Here is an 11,591-nt window from a genome sequence, read left to right as displayed (position 1 = left end):
CTAAACTAGCTAAACACACGATTCCCCAGAGGAATTAGAATGAACAGAGGGTGGCCATTCCCCTGAACAAAAAAAATGTAGTTAGTCTTCTTCTCTGGGTTAGATAGTTAGTGTTTGTATTAATTTATATTGTCAAGTCAATCTGTCCTGTCTCTGCTAGCCAGCTAACTAGGCCTCTTGGTTAGCTAGTTTAGTGTCTCTGTTAATTTATGTTGTAAATGTATGTTGCATGTAGCACCTTGGTCCTGGAGGAACGTTGTTTCGTTTCACTGTGTACTAACTGTATAGGGTTGAAGTGTCAATAAAGCCTACTTGAACTTGAATTTGAACCCCCAGGCCTTAGCTGAGTCGTATCAGAGTTGGTATTCACGTCATGGTCCAATTCCAAGACAGAAAAACGAGTTTTAAAACCACCATGTAAAACTCAAGCAGCATATTTATATCAACCCCAGAATTTTTTGCTGGTTCATTATATCAATAAATCTTGTAACTGGTTTAAACAGTCTACCAACTCTTGATCTTACATGACTTAGTGACATTTCAGCAGAAACGTTGCGGCGAGCACTAATATTAGAACCTGAATTAGTTTCAACATGGTGGATAATATTAGGGGGCACCGGTGGCTCAGTGTTTCGATTGCCATGCGGAAGGCCTGGGTTCGATTCCCAGCCAAACCCCCCAGCCACTGGATGCAGTGCCAGTCCCAAACCCAGGTAAAATTGGAGGGTTGCGTCAGGAAGGGCATCCGACGTAAAACCTGTGCCAAGTTGTTGTGAGGACTGGATATTCCGCTGTGGCGACCCCTTGCCGGGAGCAGCCAAAAGACAACCAACAACAACATAATGAATAATATTAGGCCTTGCAGCACTAAAGGGAATAGGTGCAGATACAGTATTTCAACTTGCTCTGAAGTTGTTCCAGGTACACTCTTGTCCGTACCATCTGCTGGTGTGGGTCCACTGTGTTTTATAAAACAAAACAACCAAAACTTGTCCTTTTTTCCACCGGCAGGACAAGCTTTATGGAGATGTCCATTTAATTTTCCAGCAGGACTCAGCACCTGCTCACAGTGCCAGAACTACCACCAATTGTTTTGGTAACTGTGATACTACTGCGCTTGATTTGACCAGCCAACTCACCTGACCTGAATTCCATAGAGAAGAGCTACTGTATATTGTTAAGAGGAAGATGAAAAAGACTTAATACAGATAAAAGGAAGGCAGCCATCAAAGCAACCTGGTCTTCAGTGACGTCTCAGCCGTACCACAGGCTGATTACTTCCAGAACATCCAGCATTTATACAGTAATTCATGCTAAAGCAGCCCTAACCAAGGATAAGTTATCATTTCAGAATTGTAAATCATTTTTAAATTGATATTAGGAAATATTCTAATATTTTGAGATACTAAATTTATGTTTCTTAAGCTGCAATGATCAACACAAATAGGCCTAAAATATTTCACTTTACATGTACCAAATCTATGATATAGGAGTTTCAAATTCAAACAAATTAACCTTTTCACAATATTTTGATTTTGCACGATGCACTTGTACATAAACGCAAAACCTTAGCGATCTTCAAAACACATGTTCATTTTCCACTTGAAATACAACTCAGGTCCTGCAATCTGGCTTCATGTTCTCTCTCCTTCACTCCTTTTTCAAATGCGCAGTTTCAGTGCCTGTAGCTTTAAAAACCAACTGCCACTGAACGGGAGAAAAATGTGTGTTAATAGCTGATGTATCCTTAATATTTAGCGAAACATTAAAATACAACAAGAGCTGAAGAAGGCCATGTTAGCCGTTAGTTTGCTTTAAACTCAAAAGAAACACTGTTGTACCATTGAAAAGTCATTCATGGTTCACAGTAGAGCACTACAGGAAAGTGTTCTCCTTTCTACCAAGTAGAACCTTTTTTCAGGTGCAGGTGTGAAACTTGTTCTTTTCACTACCTAGAACCCTATGACTCTGACTTCCAAAACCTTTCAGATACTGTAGGGGTTTACACAGAGAACCTTTAAAGTATTTAAAAAAAAAAAAAAAAAAAAAAAAAAAAGCCCTCACAAAAAGCTTTACACAAAAGAGCTTTTATTGAGAATGAGCACTTTTTTCCCCCTCAAAAGACGGATGTTTCAGCATTTTTTTTTTTACATATTAAGGAGAAATAAAAAAAAAAGGTTTGTTACATGGTGGCACATTTCATCATATATACAGACACAGAAAAAACTAAACAAAATAACGCTTTTATTTGTCCTTGAATGACTGAACTATATACGGAGACAGCTTTCAGCCTGAATAACACCACCAAAAAAACCTAAACAAACAAAAAAGAAAGGAGATTCTAGATGAAATGCATATGGTTGGATTTAACGTCACAACCGAATGTCTACTGATCCTGTGAGTGCGAATATTCCCGTGGCGTCAAACTGACAGCAGCCAAGAATGCGTATGAACAACACTGCGCCTTAAAACGAAAGGCTGACATGACGGAGAAGTGAGCAGTGACATCACTACACTCAATACAGTCGAGCAGCAAGCACACAGGGGGACAAAAGAATTGAAACGAAACACTTTTACCCGTCGATCTGCAGAGCTCACAGAGTCTAGCTTTACTCATCACTCACCGCTCCGAAGTTTGTCATAAATATCTCACCCCTCCCTGTTCAGAATGGACCACTTTAACTCACTGTGCCAAGAAATTTATAAAATAATAGTAATAAACGCTCATAAAAATAATAAAAGTGTTTGTCTAGGGTGTGTCTCGGCATACGCGCAGGTCCGTCTGTCCGTTTTAGAAGAGCAGCGCCCCCATGCTGCCGACCTCGCTCTGCTCTTTAACGAAGATCTCAAAGTACTGGTAGATGATGGTGACGGCTAATAAGATCCCAGTGCCTGAGCCGATCGCTCCCAAAAAGTCAGCCATGACCGAGAGACCACCGATGCACAGGCCACCGAACGCAGCGGCTGTGGGGATGTACCTGCTCTCACACACAGGAAAATATAGATTAAAATTGCATCATGGATGTTATAAGTAGGAAATAAAAATGCAGTTCAAGGGAAATAATAAACAGTAATGTGCGATTATACGCCGTTCCTGTTGCCACGTTAAAGGTTGATAAATTTTTCTGCAACAACAGTTTTTTATTCCCCTTAACAATATAACACGCATAATATAACACATTGTTTAATCTCATTATACTTGCATATATGAAAGGTTAGTTTGAGTTTGTGTTCTCACTGTCTTACATTTGCTCTAAAATCAGTCTTTCCTTTATCTTTACTTTCTCTTAAAGCTTCTGACAAAATTTCAGCTTTTCAGTTTCCCCCCCTTAAGAGAATTACATAAAGCATAAAATCTAATCCAGTGTAAATCTTTGATAATGGAGACTCCTTCCATAAAAAACACCATATGAGCAATTATCCACATCATTATTCTTATTTTAGTATAGATGGGGGTGCACAGATTTTATGAGGCGATCTATAAACAGTCTGCAAAATTATTATTTCTTTAAATTAACTTTTGATTTTAGTTTGCATGAGGTCAAATGTTGCAGTTCCTCCATCATCCTACAGGTGGTGCTCTTTAACCTATTCACACATTGGCAGGCAGCAAAGCATCCTGTGTGGTATGAACAAATTATTTAAAAAAAGTCTTCAAAAAAAGTTCAATACCACATTGGGATATTTATAAAATTGTTATTCGTCAAAAAAAAAAAAAAAAAAAAATCTATAAAATCACCCCTAGATATCGTGATAATATTGTATGAGGCGATGCCCCCCCCCCTTTTATAACCATTTTATGGATAAGCAGCGCATTATAATAAACTGAAAATCAATCAACACTTTTGGACTAATCAGACTGAAGATAAAGCTGAATGACACAGACCTGTTGAGCTCGTGCACCATGGATGTCTCTCTGTGTCCCCTCATCACCATCTGCTGCTCCTTCAGCTGTTTCGCCACCTGAAACACAAGCAAACGCGTCGTCTCAGAAACACTTATTTACTAATGGAGCGCATGACAATTCCAGCACTGTTTCTTAAAAATTAATGAATTAAGTTAAATAAAAACCCTGAGACGTACATCTTTTGCAGATGATCCTGACACTTCGATCCACGTCTTGGAGAAGAACGCGCAGGAGCCCAGCATGAAGACGATGTAGATGACGGCGTGCACCGGATCATCTAACACGGAGCCGAATGATTCCGGAGGAGAGAGGTAGTAACACAGACCCCCCACGGGGTAAGCGCGGGCTGGACCGCCAGTCGATGTGTCCTGTTAAGCAAATAGGTGAGACTTAAACAAGTCTTGGCACTTGGGAATCAAAATACACACAGATTTTCTAGACTTTTAAAAATCATACATAAAGAATTTGTGAAGTTCTAAATGAAACCTGACGGCCAACATGAACACCAGTTTATTCCCCTAAACGTTACTTACAGACCAGGTTCCCAGCAGATTAACCAGGAAGTTTCCGCTGAAGCGAGTGGAGAGCATTTGAGATATGACGTAGAGGTTGGACACCAGCGCAGACTGCAGGATGATAGGAATATTGGAGGTGTAGAAAAGTTTGATGGGGTAGGTGTTGTACTGGCCACGGTAGCGTGCTGACTTGATGGGCAGGTCCACTCTGAAGCCCTGAGATCGAGACAGAGTTATTAATGAGGCTTTTTAAAATCACTCATCTGGTTTGTTCACATCACTCGGCCACAGACGCATCGAACTCACCTGGAAGTATATGACCACGGCGAAGACGAAGACGGTAGCGATGAGGTTCATGAGATTGGGCAGGTTCTGCCTGTAGAAGGCCTCTCTCAGTGCACGCACTTTATCTGTACGAGTGGCCAGCAAGTGGAACAGAGCGATGATGGCGCCTTCAAACTCTGTGCCTGGGAACACAACCGTCAACAAGGATTAGATTAAACTCATCACTGCCTGATTTATGGGGTTCATTCAAAGCGCTGTTGAATTTTAGATTCCGTTTATAGTAATGTGCTCAATCCAATATGCTGTGGTTTTTATAGTAACTCATCACAGTGACTCAGACTTAACATTAATGGAAGGAGTCTCCAGTGTCAGGGGGTTTGTATTATTCAAAAATAAATCTGTGGCGATAAATTTATTTTTTCTTGTTGCAGGGTAATACTACACTTTCTGTTATTGACTTATTTATAACTGCTTTAATTCCAGCATGTACTAACGTAGGTGTTCTAGTTACACCCTGTGGTCCTGTATCTGCTCTGTCTATACCTGTATACCTGTATTACTACACTGCTCACAGAGACAACCGTGCCCGATGTTTTTCCCAAGTTGTTAATGTTAACTAAAGCAGAAATGACAAAACATGGACGGTTACCCAAGTTAGAGGGGAAAAATGAACTCAGCAGCTAAATAAAACCCAAACCATGAACTTGAACGATCCATTGTTATTAACCCTTTGGTCCCACTTAATTCTTACAGGAAGACATTTTGGGTAGCAACTATCCAAAGTAACCATTATGCTAATCATTCTGCTAAAGTAATCATTCTGCTAATTATTGAGAGGTAAAACGCGAGGAATTAAAAGTTCGAGCTAATGCTAAGGAGTTACTCGCTGAGGTACAAGATGGGGGAAAAAAAAAAAAAAAACAAAAAAAAAACACCCATTCAGGGCTTGCTGTGACAATGGAATCAACATCAACGTTCCCGTCAATGCACGCCCAGAGTGTTTAAGTCTCCTGAATACATCATTAATCTCCCCTGACCCACTTATTCCACCTCCCTTTCATCAAGACCTTCCTTGTTCTACATCTAATAGGCAAAACCGTGCTGCAGGAGACAGGTCAAACATCAGCTGCAGAACAACACCTGGACTGATCATCACTGACCATGACGTGATGACGACCCGTACTAAGAGCGTACCTCTGCCAGTGTTCACTGTGGTTGGACTGAAGGCTTTCCACACGATGGTCTCACAGATGTTGGTGGCGATGAAGAGGGAGATACCCGAGCCCAAACCATATCCTTTCTGAAGCAGCTCGTCCAGCAGCAGCACGATCAGACCGGCCACAAACAACTGGGGAAAACAAAATAAATTAATTAATAAATATTCCACACTAATTCAAGGCTGCTTTCTAGACAAGGAAAGGACCTCGTCCCGTGTTTTTACATCTGCATTTAATGGAGGAAAGATGAGGGCGGAGCTAGATCAAGTTCAGAAATCATATAACATACAAAACTACTGCACAGACTACTTTTACAGGCGTTAAATACTCGATATTTTTTAAGGAGAACCTAAATACTCGATCTTAAAAACTACATAAAATAATAATACATTTTAGAAAATTAACCGACTTGATATTTGCGCCTGTTTAAAATGCAGCCTACAAGTTGCAGTGATAATTGTTGTATTCAGGACATATTACGATCAACAGTCATTTCTTTCACATGTAAATGAATAATAAGCCAAGATACTGTGAATGACGCAGCACTATATAAGCCAAGGGTAACATTAGGTGACGTGACATTTTTCAGGATGGAAATTCAGTGTTCCTGATAAGAGGTAAAGGAGAGTAAAGAAAGAGTAAAAAAGTCCCCTTGGACTCTCCTTTTGTTAAACTGCAAAAGCTTCTGAGGTTCCTGATTATTTAGAAAGAGCATCAGGAACATAATCATGGTTCCCAGGACAAGACACGGGATTGGACTTCGTTTTCTTCTAATTAATTAACTTTCTAAAAGCTGAAATGAAAAAGTTAAACTTTTGTTGGTTATATTTACAACAGACCAAAAGCAGAGCCATTTAGCGCAGAACTGCGTCTTATCGAATGTGTGTGTGTGTGTGTGTGTGTGCGTGTAGAAAAGTTTGACCTTGACACTGACCTTGACTGATCAGGTCAATCACGAGCAACCAGAAACCAGACAATGTGTGCCGTGTACTTTACCTGAATGATGATGAGGAGACAGATCCCAGCTCCCATCTCTGACGGGTCTCCGTACATCCCAGTCATCACGTACACGATCGCCTGGCCTATAGTGATGATCATCCCAAACACTACACAAAACACACACACACACATTTTATTAGCATTGTACGCTCCCACCTCACTCTTTTCTATATGCACCCCGATATAAAAATTAAAAGAAAGAACTCTCCTGACGTGACCACAGCTCACTGCAAAGAAAAGTCTAAGACAGAGGAACTGTGTGTACTCCCACACTCTCATGTTCACTGCTGTCAATCACAGAGACAGAGATACACCAATCAAAGTCATCAGTCAGCTTGTGTAGGCAAGTAGCGCTTTCCTCAGAGTGCATGAGCAGCATTTAAAAAGCCGGTGTCTATTAGTAATGAAATCACTGACGACCTTCTGATGCAATATTTCTCTGACCCCAAGGTGGCGATTCGATTTATATGGCGATTCTCTAAGTATCACAATTGTATAAATATCCTTATTCAGCAAATTTTCCCTAGATGTTGTGTGAATAGTTGTGCACCATCTGCAGGATTAGAAATGAACAGCAAGATTTTTACTATTCCAAAGCAACCATACATAAGTAAGACTCTATGGAATCCTAATGGCAGCAGATTCCAACATGTCTGCTCACATTCATTTCTTTTTCAGTAAGACTCCAAAAAGCCCCGGAGGGCCCTTGATGCCATAGGGCTGATGTCGTTGTGCTTGGGGACTGAAGATCACTATACCTAAGTTGATTCCTGAATGGACTGAATTTATTCAGACTCCTGCTGTAGTTTCCTACTTCACAGAAGGATCTCTGTAACTGTTTCAGCCATGTCCGGGTTTGTCTTACTTTAAATTGAGAGAAATACATTTCGTATTGCTGCAGCAGTCTTGTAGGAGTGCGTAAGCAGGTTCATCCGTAAAAAGGAACTCGACCTTCATGTGGTAATTTTATTTTATAACTAACAGCTCCCTGATAAAATAATCCAATCTGAACAGGGCTGCTGGTTTCCTCTGTCAGGAAGCTCCATCTGTGCCTTCACCTTACTGTACGTAGGAGGTAAAGATTATAAAAAAAAGCAGTTGAGCAGGACGCGCTTACATTTCTGTGCTCCGTTAAACAGCGCTCTGTCTTTGGGCGTGTCTCCGACCTCGATGATTTTAGCTCCAGCCAGCAGCTGCATGATCAGGCCTGAAGTCACGATGGGGGAGATACCCAGCTCCATCAGAGTCCCTGCAACACATTATAGTAACGCAACAACCTTAAATATGTTCTACTGTGCTGCAGTCATGCTTTTAGCTTGTTATAACACCATCGTAATGTGAAACAGCGATAAGGATAGATACTGAGATGGATACTGACCCCTGTTGGAAGCCAAAATGACTCTCATCCAGTAGAAGGGATCTGCTGAGTCTGAAGACATGATCCCAAACAGGGGGATCTTACAAAAAAATAAAAAATAAAGGATTTGTAACCATAAGCACCATCCTGACATCTTTTATACCACTTCTGTCACAGCAAGTTACTTAATAGAATTAAGAGATTTCCCTCAACATGTTTTATTCATCCTTTTTTCATGTATACAGATATCAGAAAACGAGTCATCAATACAGACAAACAAGCATCACTACGACAGAAAGTAAAGTAAATGTGTTAATAACGAGTGTGTTAATATAGAGTTCTGTGCAAAAGTTTTAAAACACATGCAAACAACTGGTGTAGAGCAAGAATATTTCTACATTAATTTTTTTTTTTTTTTTAAAGGCAATGACTGGTTACACGACCCTTTACTTAAAATACAGTCTCAGGTACAATGTGTGCAGTTTTATAAGAACATGAGATGCGTAGTTTGACTGAACATCCTGTAGAACCAGGGACCGTCCTCCTGAGGACTTTGTCACACCTGCTTATTTTCTCATGCAGCAAAACCCTAAAACTTTATTTGCGAAAACTGGCCTTTTACACAATGTGCTGCTTTCTTTTATGACCTACGGATATTTTCCTGTAAGATGTTTGGAAATCAGATTTTTTTTAATGAATCAATAATGAAGATAAATTTATAAAAGTTTGTACAAAAAAAATGGCTAACTAAGACTTTGGTGCAGTAATGTACAAAAACAAACATCGTCTGACCAAAGAGAATGTAGAATGCTACAACACTACACCTACGTCTTGTATTATTCATGATTAGCCGTGGGGATTAGTAAAATATTTTATGGGTTTAAATATTGTGGAGTTTAAGTGTTATATTATTAATTTTTATAATAATAATAATAAATACCTGGCAGCAGACGAGAAAGATAAACAAGGTGATGGCCGTCCATAGTACCTTTTCTCTGAACTGGATCTGAAGGAAATACGGGACAAGTTAAGACAAGTCAAAAGAGACAGGAGGACAGGATCATCCTCAAAATTCCATTTAAGTTAAAACACTATAAGACAAACCTTTCTTTCTGGTTTTTGGATCTCGGGTAAAACCGCACAGAAGGGCTTGATGACTTCCAAGAACTTAACTAAAAATAAACATAATTAATTAGAAAACAGTTCAACTAAGAGTAAGAAATTATTCATTGTCCTTGGAGCTGGATAACATACAGTGAACCTATTCACACTAGGCTTAAATATAGGCACTAAAAATACGGTAAAACAATATTACACTCAAGGTCATGCTGTCGTACTAAATATTAGCACTGCTGTGATACAGCCATAGACAGAAGTTGACTAATGACATCACAGCCATGCAGGTATGCAGGTATTCAGCACAACTTCGAGCGTGATATTGCTTTTATATTGTTTCACAAAAACTATTAGATTATGATTTGTTTGTTTGATTATTTATCCAGTTAACACATCCTTTCATGCCTGACATGATTAGTCTGGTTGGATTTTCCTGCTACGGAGCCTTAAAAGGGACATTTGTTTAACCCAAAATACCAACACTCTTAATCTGATGAAAATGTAAAAAGCATCTCATAAGCAGACAGGAAATGTATTTCCTGTTTTTAAGACATTACACCATGAGCTTATCTTTATCGCAAAAGTCATAAAAGTGTGCACTTAAAATTTTAACAAGATTTTAATTTACCAGTTTGTTTTCTCAAACGGTGAACGCACGCGCGCACACACAACGAGCCTCAAACCGTTGCCCTGCAAACCTTTCTGCCAAGTCTTTTTTTAATTATTATTTAGTTTTTTTAAATAAATAAATTAAAAGAAGTCTGTTTTGTTATATACATCAGAAGGTGTAAAAAAATTGTAATTAGTGACTGAATGCGATGTCACTTAATTAACCACTTTTCTGCTTTTCGAGCTTTGGCCCTAACAACACTTGGGCCCCTGATGATGATAACCTTTTTATTACTGCTAATTACACACTTATTTATTTTTAGTGAAAACCATTTTTGCTTATTTTATCAACTTAGTTTCTAAAAAAATCTGCAAATTACATTCTTATCTGTTTAAGTATTATTACCACCACCATCATCATCTGTAATAATAACCTTACTGCTGTAGTTTTTTTTATTATTTTTTTATCTGTTACACACACACACACACACACACACACACAGACTGACTCCCCTGACGTCAGGAAGTTTGTCTCATTTAATGTAAGAAAGAAAAAATTCCAGAGTTAACGCGTCGTCACCACACACACACACAGTGTAGTTAGCATTTAGATCATGACATCTGGATCTTACTGCTGTATAATAAACAGTCCTCACTGTCACGGTCATTATTTAATACACACTTTAATAATTAATATTCTTCTAAACAAAACAAAGTCTCACTCAGAAATCAACGCTGAGCAGAAAAGAGAAGAAGAGAAGAGGAGCTAGCTGATGTGTAGAGCTAATCAGAGCTAGCTAGCGACACAGAGCTACTGACAGGATTCTGAAGTCAAAAACAAACTTGTACCATAACTCTATATTTATAAAAACACTAGTCAAAGTGTGTGCGGGTTTTTTTTTTTATTTGTATTATTTTGGCGTATATAATTGCCTCGTATATAATAATGTTTTTCGTTGTTGGCTCGAGGACTTGCGCTAACTAGCTTAGCATCCAATCAATGGAGCGCTAGCGTTAAAATCAGCACACTTTAACCAGCTAAAGAGAAAAAACTAGCGGGTTAATACATTACCACAAAAAAAATGTGAATAAATTCGGTTTAAGCAGTACTCACTCCCCATGATGTTGTTAGTCCGTGTGAGACTCGGGCAGGATGTGTGCGCCGGCGGAGCGCCTTAAAGACACGTCACCTCTATACAGCGCCTAAATACACGTCAACCATGGTAGCCGTCCTAGCTAGCTTCAGAGATACGTCTACGCGTCAGCCATCTTAGAAAGGGCGCCCCAACCAATCAGAGCGGTTATTCCGTTACCATAAATACACCGTGTGTAGTATTCGTGATAATGTAGGAACTAGGACATTTCCGACACGACTGAGTTAGGTCAAAATAACATTTCTGACTTCCAAGTAGGCGTGAATAGTTTACGAAAACATGTATAACTCGTAATTCCTACGCAGTTCGGATTCCATGACGTCACATAAATAGCTAATATGGCGGCGCTCATAATAAGAACAATTTTATAATTACGGCGTGGTTTAAGCATGTAAAGCAGTCTTTTTCGTTTAAACTCGAACAAAGTTTATT

General features: G+C 39.3%; 1 protein-coding gene across 1 annotated transcript; it reads right to left on the bottom strand.

Annotated features, from left to right (window-relative positions):
- Positions 1-2,071: 2,071 nt before the first annotated feature.
- On the bottom strand, positions 2,072-11,272 carry sec61a1 (SEC61 translocon subunit alpha 1). The gene is made up of 12 exons (XM_053498912.1): positions 11,120-11,272; positions 9,385-9,452; positions 9,221-9,286; positions 8,302-8,380; positions 8,041-8,172; positions 6,921-7,030; positions 5,902-6,055; positions 4,729-4,889; positions 4,441-4,638; positions 4,084-4,275; positions 3,887-3,963; positions 2,072-2,978 (listed from the first exon to the last, which is right to left on the bottom strand). The coding sequence occupies exons 1-12, from the start codon at positions 11,124-11,126 to the stop codon at positions 2,792-2,794; spliced, it is 1,431 nt and encodes a 476-aa protein (XP_053354887.1). The 5' UTR covers positions 11,127-11,272; the 3' UTR covers positions 2,072-2,791.
- Between the last annotated feature and the right edge of the window lie 319 nt (positions 11,273-11,591).

The sequence above is a fragment of the Clarias gariepinus genome, chromosome 6 (assembly GCF_024256425.1).
Source record: "Clarias gariepinus isolate MV-2021 ecotype Netherlands chromosome 6, CGAR_prim_01v2, whole genome shotgun sequence".
Lineage (NCBI taxonomy): Eukaryota > Metazoa > Chordata > Actinopteri > Siluriformes > Clariidae > Clarias > Clarias gariepinus.
The sequence above is the reverse complement of the archived record's forward strand: the minus strand, read 5'-3'. Positions and strand labels throughout refer to the sequence as shown.